This window comes from Sparus aurata, chromosome 19 (genome assembly GCF_900880675.1).
Source record: "Sparus aurata chromosome 19, fSpaAur1.1, whole genome shotgun sequence".
Taxonomy (NCBI): Eukaryota; Metazoa; Chordata; class Actinopteri; order Spariformes; family Sparidae; genus Sparus; species Sparus aurata.
In genome coordinates, this window is record NC_044205.1 from 17,965,760 (window position 1) to 17,980,016 (window position 14,257).

Below are 14,257 nucleotides of genomic sequence, written 5' to 3' on the forward strand. Positions count from 1 at the left end.
TGTGTGTGTGTGCTGCACAGTCCTGACTGGGCCCGTCCAGTTCACAACAACACAGCACCAGCACTGCACAGCTGCACTGAAGGGCCTGCAGGCCTCAATGGACGGGGGTCAATACAAACTCTGTGGGGACCAACGCATACCAAATCAGGGGGAACAGAGCAGGAGGAGGGGGAGGGGGCACACTTTTCTCTTCCAGGACACCGTAGCTGTAAAGAAATCACGTTTCAGGGAGTTTTTCTGATCACACACACGCATTTTTTTTTACTTAATAAATGTTGATTCAGGTTTCTAGTTTTACGCACAACCTCTGGAAAGTCCTCATGTGTCCCGCGCAGGGCTCTGTAGTCTGGAGAAACGGCGCTGCAGTGCTCCGCGCTGGGATTTTGGGAGCCAGTCCCCATTGTTCAGATCCCTCCTCCTGCTTGGGAAGTGGGAGGACCCGAAAAGACGTCGCAAAAGGGAGAATTGTTTGAGAGCTCAGTCATCCAAAAACGGCCTTTCAATGTGAGAACTTGGGGAGCCGAAGAAAATGTCGGTGGCATCGCAGTAAATTACCAAAGCAGCGAGGCTTTAGAGGGAAAAGAGAAGTAAAAAGTTGTTTTTTTGCGGACTAAAACTCACCCAGAGGAGAGAGGCGAGGAGAGGATCGGTCGGTTTGAAGCGAGGTGTGTGCACCAAATCCAGCAGTTTGGGTAAGTTTGCTCCCTTCATGCGGTCCACGATTGTGCGGTGTTACGCTTCCTATCAACATGTTTTTACAAAGTTAAACACAAATGTGACACTTTCGGTGCGTGTTTGCAGCCAAACCGAAGCCTCTGCCTTCTTCTGTGCCGCTTTATTTCCTGGAAAAGTTGATGATTTTGGTTGTTAGATGACGAGTTCAGTGCTGGGGACTACTTTGATAGCCGCATTTGTTTTGTTTTGTTTTTTGTTTTTTTTCTTCCGCTTATTGATTCACAAAAACTTTGCAACAAACTTTTCTGAACACACGTCTCTCATGTTTGGACGGATGCGTGCGTTTTGGCGCTCCGTTTCTCCGCAACTTTTTAACGAAAAAAAGCGTTAACTTGTCCTCCGGACTTAGCCTGTTGTGATTGGATGAGCTCCGCGTCCGTATTCTCCGACGTTTTCTTTCATTTTAAGCGCGTTTCCGCCGACTTTTACAGCCAGATACGCGAATATGAGCGGGGGGCGAGAGTGGTGTGACACGTTGCAGGGCTTCTCGGTTGTGTTTTTTGGACTTACGCGTGTTTTTTTAAGGGGGAATGCGTGCACGTCCTGAAGGCCGCAGCCTATAGTCGCTGCCATAGGGTAACAGAAAACAGACATGGTGAGCTGTGCCAGATTTACCCCCATATTATCACCGGGGAGCGCTGCGATGTAGCGGCAGGCTGGGGAACATCTCCGGCTGAGCAACCAAAGTGAAGGAAGCGCTCAGAGAAGCCTCATGCACTTTCATGAAGATGCTCCAAAGTAATTTATATGATAGCCTATGCCTAATTTTTTTTTTTTACACTAAATCCTAAATGTTCTCTGCTCCTGTGCGCAAAGTGGCATGCGCACGTTTCTTATTGGAAATAATAACAATTCCACCTGAGAGCATTTCTGTACCTGCCCCTCCTGCTTCACCCCTCCAACCAAAGTCTGGTGTCAGAATAACCCAATTAAAGCCTCCAATAAACTGACAGCTGCTCCTCGCGCTCAGGAATGCGGCATCCTGCCGACCCCCCCCCCCCCCCACAGTCAGGAGACTCTCTCCCTGATATCATCCCCTCATTCAAGGTTTGATTTTAATGAGAAAATGTTTGTCTTAATCCCCCTGGGCTGCTAATGAGTGTTGGCCGGGGTGTCACTCACCGTTGGGGGGGGGCGGGCGCGCACGGACACGGAGGAGTGCCCCGCAGGAACAGCCGCAGGGGCTCAAGTTTCCAGCCCCCAGGTGTCGTTTTGTTGTTTGGATTACATTTGGCCCCCGCTTCGCACGGAGGAAAACCTCTGCGATTCGGTGACAGACATGGCATCAGACAAGAGGGCCCGATTGTTCGCGCTGAATCAATGTCACTTGGATTAAAAGTCGAAACGAATGGGCCCCGGCCTCCTCCAATTAGGCGCACGGCTTATGAGGGGAATTAATTGGTCGCAGTAAAAAAAAGAAAAAAAGAAGAGGGCTCTTGTTGTTTGGTCGCTGGGTTTGTTGTTGTTGTTGATCATCTCTGGCAGTCGGGTGGATCAAAGTTGGGACTAATTGATTCCAGTCTGATTATCTGCCTGTTTCTCACACTGTTGGGCCCCTTTTGATTGCTTATGTGGTGCCTGGAGAGACACAGTTATAGGCGTTCATAATCCATCTGTTACGCAAATATTTCCATCTTATGTAAGTTTTCAAACTAGTATGTCAAGCCCCACAGTGAGGGCTATAATAAAGTAGACCCCGACACAGTTTAAATCCTTTTAGGAGTGTTTATGACCATGTTGTTTTTTTATATTCAAGATGTAATACTCAACGCTCTCAGGGTGAAGTCCATGGTCAAAACAACTGTTGCCGCCCGGAAATAATAGTTTTCCGTTAATGCAGAAGCACAACAATACAGACGAAAGGTGCCACACATCTAGTTTCTCAAATCTTTCTCTTTGTGGATCGTAACGTGAATATCTCTCCGTCCAGGCCGTCCAAACAAGACGAGGCATCAAAACGAGGAAGGAAAGATGCAAAAAGTTGCTAGATCAATAAAAGGACAACCATCGAAGGGGCACTACGTAGTTTTGGAGGAGAAACTCAGAATGTTAATATTTACAATATTAATGAGCTCGTAAATCAAACTCAAAAATATGTATCCTTTCCTGAACTGAACAAACAAGCTGTTTGAAGCTAGACGGCTGGCAGGGTCCGCCAAATATAACCTACGAGGGTCAATTTCCCTGTTCACTCATGAAAGCAAAAAGTTGGATTAGCTATGAAAATCAGTCAATGAAGATCCTTTTTCTGATCAGAATATCTTCCCCAAAACTGCACAGTGCTCCTTTTTAAAAGCAGCCAACATGTCTCGACCACCACGTCTTCATTAGCGCTCCAAACAACGTGACCCCGAACATGTCACCTCAGGCTCTGAGAGCTGGAGACGTCGTTACACTATGAGAAAATGAAAGTAACCGTGAGCTGCAGCTCTCCACTCCGGGAAAGTGAACTTCAATCTGTTCTTGAATACCTCAAGTGCGATTTAAGTCCCTGTAGGAGTATCATAATTTATGATTTTTTTTCTACACGGGATGTTGTGATGAATGAAAGTCATTCAGGGCGAAACAACAGCTATCGCCTGGAAGTATAGACCTTTTAAAGCGTCCTCTAAAATCCTACACCGTGCTGACGCCAGGGACTGAAAATGTGCATACCTGTATCAGCGAGAGAGACCTCCAGTTTCAGGACAGGAAACAGACTTTATTGTCTTTTGGTTAGCAGCTGGAACTCGAAATTATATTTGATTGATCTTGGTTACCTGCCAAGCAGACATGTACCAGCGGTTTTCCACCATTTGCCTAAAAGATGGTGGATAGTTTTTCAGCAGCTCTATAGGAGCCTGAGTTCTTGTTCTTGCTTCTAGCTTGTGAAGAGAAGTAACCGTGTGGATTTAGGTACGCAGCCAACAGTTTCTCGCTCGTATCTCGGTGCCATATTGAACTATGATGTAAGTTACGAGTGGATGAATGGGATTTAACATGTTTGACTCTCGCAGCCTGGACGTAAATCAAAGTGTTCGGATGCAGATGGATCTGGAGATGCAGTTTGAGATTACAAACGGTTCCATCGGGTCTGATTCAAGCTTGTGTTTGTGAGCCAAAGTTCCTTGAATTTCTGCTGCGGCGCTGGAAAGCAGCGTTGTTATTGTAGTGGGTGTAACATTGGCGTTAATTGACAAAGGAAGAAAAAAATCCTTCCTGAGGGCATGCTTTCATCTCTATGACAGCGGGTACACTCATGCAGCCATAACAGCCTGCAGGCTGAATCTGTGGGCCTTTACTGCACATATATGTGAGTGTGTGTGTGTGTGTGTGTGTGTGTGTGTGTGTGTACACTGGTCCTCAACTGGTCTCACCTGCGTGGTCGCTTTGGGGGAAAGAAGAAGGTGTTAACTCTTTGTAATATCAGAGAGACTTTTTTTCCAAGTTGATGTGCTTTTCATGAACTATCAGGGAACACACTCATCGCCAAATAAGGCTTCCTCATTTCCCGGAGCTGGACGTTATTGGCCTGTTGACATGCGGTGCATTAGTCGTCCAGCGCTGACAGATTGGAGGCTCAGGACTCAGGCCCCGTGCCCCCGGGAGGGTTTCTGTGTCCAGTCAAGACATCGGATAACCATGGAGGGACACCTGGACCGGCAGGTGGCCGAGCTCCAGGCCCCTCCCCTGGGGTTACATACCTCTCTTCCCCCCTGATCCTCCCTGTCAGCCAGAGAGGGGGAGCGAAGAAGGAATGGAAGGAAAAAAAGGGAGAATAGTGAAGGAGAAAGTTCTGACAGAGAGTTGGAGAGGCTAATTAAACAGGCTCAAACAGAGAGAGATTATTGAGGAAGGAAGAGACGGGAGACACAAAGTCATTGCGAAAGACTTTTCTTAAAGGGGCACTCCGTAGTTTTGGAAAAGATGGTAAAACGCCAAATTTGAATATTTACAAATTCAAAGAGGTAATAATACAAACTTGGACATATTAGTTTGTTTCTATAACCGAATAAACAGTTATTCCGTTTATTCAGTCATGGAAACAAAGGGAGTCTCTTCAGGCCTTAAAACACGAGTCAGTGACGTTGAACTTTCTCTCCTGATTGCAATTTCTTCCTCCCAAAACTACAAAGTGTGCCTTTTTAAAAAGGTTTTGTATCCATATCATGAAGAAAACCATGCGTTCATTTGTTGTCTCAGCAGCCTAATGAGGATTACTCAAAGCCTTTAAACCAGCTGAGTTGATTTGTTCCACTACTTAAAGTAAAAGTCAAGAAGCCCTTGATTGGATAATGAAGTTACCCATACTCTCACTCTCTCTCTCTTTTACACACAGACACACACGCGAGCAAACACAAACACACGCATTGTGAGGCTGGTGCGAGTGCTGTTAGATCATTGATCAACTCCAGACTCCGGTAAGGAGAAAGCTGTGTGTGTGTAGACAAATAGCCCTGTGTGTGCAAAGCAGATATTTGGACAAAGATTAGGGGGTGTTATTACGAGCCAAAAGCAACCCAGACGCTCTAATAGATCATTCACACACAGGCACAAGATTGCACTCAGGCCGGCGGCCGTCTCAGTTACACACATTTCGGTAACTTTTTCAAAGATCCCTGCACGAAAAAGAACCTCCCCCGCGTTAACCGCGCTTCGTTATTCCCTGTCCCGAGTATGTGTGAACGAAACAATAAAAGAGGCAGAAAGACAAAAAACGTTAAAGGAATCTGGGTCTCGTTCCAGGGCTTTAACCAATAATCAGATTTAAAAGTGTTGCCCCAGAGAGAAAAAACTCATCATCTAAGAATGTCAAACTGGCAGGAGAAGACATGATTCAACAGAATAAATCACTGGGCACCAGATTAGTTAAGTTATTGGGCCCCTGAGGTTATCACAACTGGAATTTTCCATCGACAACGCATTTCTGTCTTCTGCCAAAATCGCGTGTGTGTGTGAGGTTTTTATTTTATATCTCGCAGCACATCTGTGAGCTGTGACTGGCAGGACAAATGGTACGCACAAACCCAGCTTCTGACACTGGCGAGGGCGCTCTTTGAAAGCCTCCTCCAGCTGTTTCGCCTCTTAAGGAACTCTTTTCAGGCCCGGCAGCTTTCGCTCTTTAGCCGCCGTGCAGGCCGCCGAAGTCGGGGTTGCACCATGTCCGCCGTCCCCACTCCCTCGCTCTGTGCTTTAATTTCCTGCCTCCTCTCCATTTTTTTTTTTTTTTTCAGATTCCTTCCCCCGTATGTGTTTTTCCTATAACTTTCTTTCTCCATTCCCTCATCTCTCTTTCTGCCTTATCTCACTTTCCTAATGCGTCCTCGTATCTGTTTTTCATATAGTATTTCACTCCCTCTGCTTTTTCTCTTCCTTCCTTCGTCTCCCACTGAGAGTTGTTGGGTCAGACTCTCTCTCTCCCTCTCTTTTTTCCCTCCTGGTTCCTGCTGAATAATGGGGAGAAATTGCTCTTGATTTATAATTGGTTCCATTCACTCTGATGCATGAGCTGCCAAAGGGAGTTGGGGGGCCCCTTTCGCTCCCTTCACGTCCCTCCCCCCTCCCTCCTTCCCTCCTTCCCTCCTCCCCTCCCTCCTCCCCACGATGCAGGAACACACAAGGAGGCAGGCTGCGTATCTGTACAGCTATGAAAGTCTATATTAGCATGCATGAATCCCGTGTCGTGCTTGTAGTTTATCTCTCAGGCCGGGGATAAGTGGTAGCCGGTTTTTTTCTTCTTCTTCGTCTTTGTCTTGCGTGTTGACATTTGGTGTTGGAAAAACTTCCTGAGGTCGACATATTTATGTGCCTCTGTGAGTATACTTTTACCATGTAATAGAAGTTTGTGTGATTGCTTGCTCATGTGTCATCAGTAGTGTGTGTGTGTGTGTGTCACTGTGTGTGTACAGGGAAAGAATGGCTGTGGGTGAGTGAAATATGTAACTGCATGCACGCGTGTGTTTTGTGTGATGAGTACTGTGAAATATGCTGGATATATGTAGCTTTGTCAGTACTGTATGATGATTGTGTGTGTGTGTGTTCAGAAATGATCATTATAGAGTTAAGACACACGCACGCACGCACACACACACTTTCTATATTATAATTAGATAATTGATTCATGAACATGTTTGTTCAGAGTTTGATTGTGCTTAAAGAGGGAAGTTGGTTCTCTAGCTATCCTTTGTTTTTAACATTCCTTCTGCCCATCCGTCCTCCTTCCTCTCCTTCTGATTATCTATCCTCTGTTCATTTATGTCCACCCAGTCACCATTCCTTCCCTCTAACATCATCCATATTTTATTCCCAATCCATCCACCTTTCTTTCTTTCCTGCTTTTTGTCTGTCTTCTGTCTGTCCTTCCTTCCTTCATTCCTTCTATTCTTCCATCTATGATCCATCCATCATTCATCGATTTATCTTCACTACTTGTCTCCCTTCAACAGTCTTTCTTTCCTTGTTTGCCTCTCTCCTTCCTTCCTTCCTTCCTTCCCATCTCCCTTCATCATCCACGTATTTCTTTCTTTCCTCCAGTCTAATCATCCTTTCTTTCTTCCTTGCTTTCTGCATGTCATCCATCTTTACCTCATTTTTACTTTTCTTCCTTCCATCATACCTCAATCCCCCTTTTCCATCCATCTGTCCATTCATCGCACCTTCTCTCCTCTCATCCACTCATCTTTGCATCTCTCTGCTTCTTTCTCTACATCCGTCCATCAATCTTGCCTCCCTCCCTTCCATCCCTGTGATGTGATTGGCTAACGCCACCTACGTCCCCGTGTGCTCCATCCCTCTGGCTGAGACTCCTCCAGCACCAGTGATGATCCAATCCTGTTCCCATGGCCCCAGTGGGCACGCTGGCATCCCACACCAGGCGGAGGAATGTGGGTGGGTGTGTTCGCCATGGCGCAGTAATTAGCTCTCCGTGGTTAATTCAGCTTCGTTATCTAAATTATGCAAATGCTTCGGTGCCTAATTGATTAGAACGCCCCCCTCCTCGACATGTCGGGCCTGTCCAGATCCCCCTCGTTAATCCTTGAGACGCTCTGTAGCTCGTTAGTGTCGGTTCGGGGGGCGAAAGCAGGGGTTGGACGGGCATATAGCTCGTTAATACTTTGTGAAGCGTGTGCATATGTGTGTGCGTGCGTGTGAGTGTGTGTGTTATGAAGGAGGAGGGGGTGAATTCTCAGCCTCGTTAGGGATGCTTAGATGCTTTTGATGTGTAATTTTATGGCATGAGAACGAGTGATGTCTCGAGTGGAGGATTTGGACTGGGCCCCGCTCCACCTGTTGGGCCGAGTTTTCATGCCAAGATAAGACTCCAGAAGGTTCCCTTGTGTCCGTGAAAAGCCGAGAGATAGATGGGAATATATTTAAAGATCCGTTCTCTGCCAAGTTTTTGCCTAAGGGAATTACAACAAAGAAGTTCCGAGGTTCTCCACTTTAAGATTGCATTATCCACGGCACTTTGAACGAGATCGCATCCAGCAGTGTGATCTCACCACGTCACTACATATATCATAAACTAGATGCACAAATCACTACACTGCTTATTGCTGACACATGAACGATTCACCATACTGCAAAAATCTCCATCTCTGTTGTAAAAGTCAATAACAAGCAATAACATATTGATAACCATAGCCGTTAAATACCAATTGCATACATCTGTGTAGTGATAACAGACAGAATTGATACAAACGATGAGGCGATTATTCAGTTTGCTGAGTGACAGAAAATTGCTTATAGACATAATTCATCAGTGGGTGACTTTAGCTTCTCAAATGTGAGCATTCGCCACTATTCTGTTTTTGTCTCCCAATTGGAGTTGAAAGTCGATTGTTCGAAAGGCAAAAAGTGCCTGGCAAAGAAGAGAAATATCCTCACTCATTTATTGTCATGCTTAAAAAAAACTAAATAAACAAATGGTCTTTTTCTGACTGAATGAACTGACACATCACAATTTAATACTTTTTCACTTTAGCTTTATATTTGGCGGACCCTGCCACCTTTCTAGCTACACGCAGTGTTCTGGGGACCCTAATTTCATCATCATCCTTTTATTTTCCTTTTTTGATTTATGGAAATAAGATGTATTTCTGTGTTTATATTACTACCTTATCAGTGTTAAACATCACTTTTCTGAATGTCTTCTCCAAAACAACACAGTGTCCCTTTAATCAAGAATAGAGTAATATAATAATCAAAAATAGGCACATAATTAATTGATCATGAAAATGATTATTTGTTGCAGCCCCACATTGAATGTCTTAAGTTTTGGACTTTTGGTTTGACCGCCAAAAAAAAAAAAAAAAAAAAAAAGAATTGGAAGGGATCACCTGTGGCTCACTATTATACTGTATTAATTGCAAACCGTTTTGATGATCGATCGATCGCTTTGAGTGTGGACCAATTTTGTGATATTTCAACGACCAAACCACTTACTCATTAATTGAGGAAATGAGATCAATCAACAATGAAAATAATCATTAGTTGCGGCCCAGATAATGTAAGAGCTCATTACAACCCCATCTATGACTCCCTGCCCTCCCCTCGTTGCCATCTTGTTGCTCTCTCTCTGTGTGATGCTCAGATGGTGAACCGGGTGTGTTGCTGCTGGTTTTGTTAAGCGACCCTCCGGACCCTCCTCATCCTCCTTCCGAGCCAAACGGGAGAGAGACCAGCAAACACATTGACGGAGTGAGGGGGAAAATATGTTGGGACATTCAGCGACGCTCTCACACGCGCTCTCTCAAACACACCCTCTCATTGACGAGGCCCTGCTCTCTCCTCCTGCTCGCCCGCCAGTTGACATCCTCTCTATTAATTTGAGTAGCCGTTCTGCTTTCCCAGTCAACCTCTACACCCCCCCTTCACCCATCTCACATCAATCCATTAAAGGCATTGAACCCCCCCTCCTCCTTCGCCTTCGTCTTCTCGCATCCCCAAACTCTCTACTCAAACCTCTTGGTCATTGAGCCTCCCCCCCCTCCCTCTCTTTGGTCATTGAGCAGGGCCCATCAGCTCTTCCCCGGGCCCTTCAGAGTAGCGTCTCCCCTTTCTCCAGGGGTCCACGGGGTCTTTGTCCGTGCACCGGCTCACTGCTTTACAATGACTCTCCACTCTATTAAGGTGCGTTCTGCCTGTTAGCGTTGCGAGGGGCAACCGGCCTCCCGCATGGCAGCTATGCGGCATGGCATTGTGGGCCGCGGGCCCGAGCGGGGCAGTTGAACCCCCGGCACTCCTCACACTTGACACCGCATGTGTTTATCTAAAGGGGGGGCTTTGTGGTGTTTGGAGAACCTCGAGGGATGGGGGGGTTGCCGCTGGGTGTAAAAAGACGTAAAACTGGGGGAGGAGGGAGGGCAAGAGGGGAGTTTGGGGAGGTGATAAATATTCAACAGCTCAGCTCCTCAGAAGGAGTTACTACCCTGCCACCCCTCCACCACCTCCTCCCCTCCTGTGTGTCCTCTTCATGCCAGAAAGCAGATGGAATGTGAGCGCTCAGGGAGGAGGCTCCAGTCTGGTTTTATCCAATTAGCAGGGTTGTCAAAATGAATTTATCCACGGAGGCAGGGGGACAATGGGACTGGCAGTGGCCCGGGAGAACAGGGGCCCCGGTGTCTTTACTTAGCACGCTCACAATGAACTTCTGTCAAGTGACTCTCTCCCACAACGACATATAAGGCACTCACATACCTACACTCATGATGCATGCCTGCACACACCAACACCACCGCAACCTGGAACGCTCTGCTGCTCTCCTCCGAGTCCCCCCTGCACGATATATACACCAAACATGGGCACACACACACACACACACACACACACACACACACACACACACACACACACACACACACACACATCTGTCTTCAGAGTTGGGTCCAAGTCACGTCCTAAGACTTGGAGGGCAGGTCCAAGTCGCGTCACAAGTCTTAACGAACAAAGTACAAGTGAAGCTGCATTTAAGTCTTTTAATGTGTACTTTTTAAAAGTGACACACACTTAGGATATTTTCTACTTTCCAATACCAAGAACCAACACAATACAAGGGCTCCCCCTTCTCCCAGAATGTAAAAACTGTGAACCATACTGCATGGTACACATTGGAATCATTGACTGTGACAATTAAAACCACTTTACTGGATTTTTATATCAACTTTGACAAAGAAACAGCATTTAATGTTGTCACTGTCCGATTGTCTTAACTAGGTCCGTGTCTGCACTGGAAGAAATGTCACTACAAAAATAACTAGGACTAAGTTAGAATGTCAAAAAACAAGAGAAAAGTGTTCCTATATCTGACTGAAAGTTTACTTTCTATGTAATTATGTCTTCAGTTGAGTGTAATGAGATAATTCAACCAGAAATTTGACATACATGGTGGATTTTGAGTTTGATATTGAGTTTGAACAACATATACGTCAATACTGATCTCTCTCTCTCTCTCTCTCTCTCTCTCTCTCTCTCTCTCTCTCTCTCTCTCTCTCTCTCTCTCTCTCTCTCTCTCTCTCTCTCTCTCTCTCTCTCTCTCTCTCTCTCTCTCTCTCTCTCTCTCTCTCTCTCTCTCTCTCTCTCTCTCTCTCTCTCTCTCTCTCTCTCTCTCTCTCTCTCTCTCTGATGGGCAGATATCGATCAACCAATTTATGGGTCTGGCGGTACAAATAACAAAAGTGGACTCTTTTATAATCCCTAAAATGTTAGATGTCAAAGTATCTTTACAATGATTAAAGAATAAGAATGCTGTTTAAAATGGGCGAAACAATTAAAGAAATTCGAAAGAATTTGACCGAGGAGCAAGTAAACCAGACTAAGGTTACTAAATACCACAATTTGTAAACTTTGATTCAGTATTGGTATAAAAAAAAAAACGATGCTCAATAACTCTTTTCACAAAGTCCTGACCTGCATACAGTGCTGGTACAGACTGAATTCAATTTCGTCACAGCCTTGGATTGGTAAACTGATTGCAGATCAGGTTTTTGAAAAAGCTGTTCACAACTTTCTGCAGATTGGCACAATAACATTGTGGAAGTTGTACACAGAGCCCTACCTGCAGCTGCCTTCTGTACTTTCTTTGGTCTCAGGATATAACCAAGTCAAAGGATGTATGCAAGATTTGCTCCCAAGAGTCACTTGGGAGTCGACTCTCAAGTAAGCCAGGTCTCACAGTAGCCAGTGTCAGTTTCTCAACATGATTACAGAAATAGCTTTACACTCCTGTAATCATACTTGTGCGCTGGATCTGGCAGATTTGCGCAGTTCACACAGTTCTCCTCACTTCACTGTCACTGAAATATGTTTTAATACCACAAAGCTGCTCCCACAGAGTGTTGCCACGCAGCGTTTGTTCCTCACTGCTAACGCTGAAACAAAACAGCCACAGGCACACATTAACACACACGTACACACACACACACACATTCTCAGTTCTTGATTTAGGGGAGCTGTCTGTGTGCGTGCTCTGTTTTTTATCAATCTCGCTGATGCGTAGGAGGCTCTTCTGCCTCTCTGTCTGTGACTTCTCTGGGAAGGATGGATGGAAAAAGTTGGACATAGATGTCAGGCCAACTTTTCATCTGGAGGCAGGGTATCCGCTAAGCAAACACAGGACCCTGCTGACTAATGAATCAGACAGAAAGACAGGCTCGGAGGAGTGAGGCTGTTTTTTAGGGAGTGATGATATACGAGGGGCCTTCTCATTCCGCGATTAGAACAAAACTCTCTCTCCGTTCCTGTCTCGCTGCTTGTATTTGTGTGTGAAGGGAAGATATCGGACAGGTAAGAGGGCCTGTGTGTCCCGCTGTGTGTCCAGTTGGCAGAGCGACTGGTGTGGTTTACGGTCAGTGGCGCTCACAGCTGGGACAGGTGCTCGATACAGATGTATGTGTCTTTTATGGGCAGCTGTCCCGGGTTGTGTCCATACAGCGACCAGCCACAGAAGCCACAGGCGTTCAGCTTTGCTCGCTCCTGGTTCCACAGTAGCTTGCTGTTTGTTTACTGAGTGAGCCCACTACTGATGGGCTACTCTGAGAGGGTAAATGAAACGGCACATGTATGTGGGGCTGCAGCTCAGGGCTGTTTTTTCATAGTAAACATTGTGAGAATGTCCATCATGACATCATCAAATTGCTTGTTGTGTCTGACGTAAAGTCCAATTTGAAATATTTTTTATTTGTAATGACCTGAATAAGTAAAAAGCGCAAATTTTCTAGTCAGAAAACCATTATACCAAGTCAGAAAGAGTTTTCAACAAGATGATGTAACTAGAATGGCACCTAGTAGAGCGCATACCTCCACCAGGGCCCAACAGTCCCTTTTTCCACATGAAATTGTACTCACTCATAGATACCAGCCACCTAAATACACCTGATTTTGTTTGTCCATCAAGATTCATAAATGATTCCCTGAGAAATTAACAAAAAATGCGAAAAGTGCAAGTGTTCACTGGTTATTGTTTAATCTTGCTGACAAACCAACAAATGGACATATGTGAAAACATAATGTCCTCATTGGAGGTGATGGATGGAAAATTTATTTATAAAAGCACATTTATAACAGTTCACACTGGGCGCCAGTCAAACCTCAAAGGGTGAAATAGGTGAATAGAAAATATAATGGATGCATAAAAACTACTTTGTGAAATGTATGCAACTTGTTCAGGACTAGAGAGCAGACTGAGCACATAGCCTCTAAAATGCCCGGTTTTTCCCTCAGGAGATGGTGGAGACCAAAAATGGAGCTAAAATAGAGTGAAAATTGGCATTGCATTCATTCAGTCAGACACACAACTCCACAAAAATGATGATGTTGTTCCAGAAATGATGCAGGTGTGTGGTACAGACGACAACAAATGTCACATCATCATGATTTTAATACAGAGAAAAGAAAAAATATGACGATTTTTTTTTTTTTTGCAGCTTTTAATAAGTGAATTAAATGGTTTTTGTTCCCAGTCAGTAAATCATTACAGTTTCACATGTTTCTGTGCAGGTTTGGGAGTACTCCCCCCATAGCTGCTCATGTCGTGAGAATTAACAATCCCAAACTGTTTACACACATTCATAATAAGCAATTAAAATGTGGCGGAGTAATGCGCGGCCTGGTGTGACAGTTGGCGCAGTTAACAGCTGTTTTTCCGTCGGCCTGCTGCTTTGCTCATTTTCAATAAACGTGCCAGGCGGCTAAACATTTTCACTGCTGCCATTAGATGATGAAGGTACGCTGTAAGAGTTTCCATTCTCTTACTGTCCTGCTTTGGCCCTGGATGTGTGTGTGTGTGTGTGTGTGTGTGTGTGTGTGTGTGTGTGTGTGTGTGTGTGTGTGTGTGTGTGTGTGTGTGTGTGTGTGTGTGTGTGTGTGTGTGTGTGTGTGTGTGTGTGTGTGTGTGTGTGTGTAGTCCCTAGTCTCTGAGCTTCATTAATCATCCCCTTGCCATAATAAGAACGGGACAAATATGTATGAGAAAGTTGTGCGCTTCCATTTTTACTGTAACGTCGTAGGACAGTTTGTGCCCTTGAGTATGTTTCGGCGACATGCA

At 45.3% G+C, this 14,257-nt stretch overlaps 1 protein-coding gene across 3 annotated transcripts in view; it reads left to right on the forward strand.

The window, feature by feature from the left end:
• The first annotated feature begins 305 nt into the window (after positions 1 to 305).
• boc (BOC cell adhesion associated, oncogene regulated) overlaps positions 306 to 14,257 on the forward strand; it is a 28,852-nt gene continuing 14,900 nt past the window's right edge. The window contains exon 1 of one of the 3 annotated variants that reach the window (XM_030398052.1): positions 306 to 692. Coding sequence is in view for 2 of the 3 variants with exons in the window: in XM_030398050.1 (XP_030253910.1) it covers positions 7,554 to 7,602 (49 nt within the window). In the remaining variant the exon portion in view is untranslated. Of the gene's footprint in view, positions 693 to 6,327; positions 6,528 to 7,002; positions 7,603 to 14,257 lie in introns of those variants that run through there. The other 2 variants (XM_030398051.1, XM_030398050.1) reach the window with 2 other exon arrangements.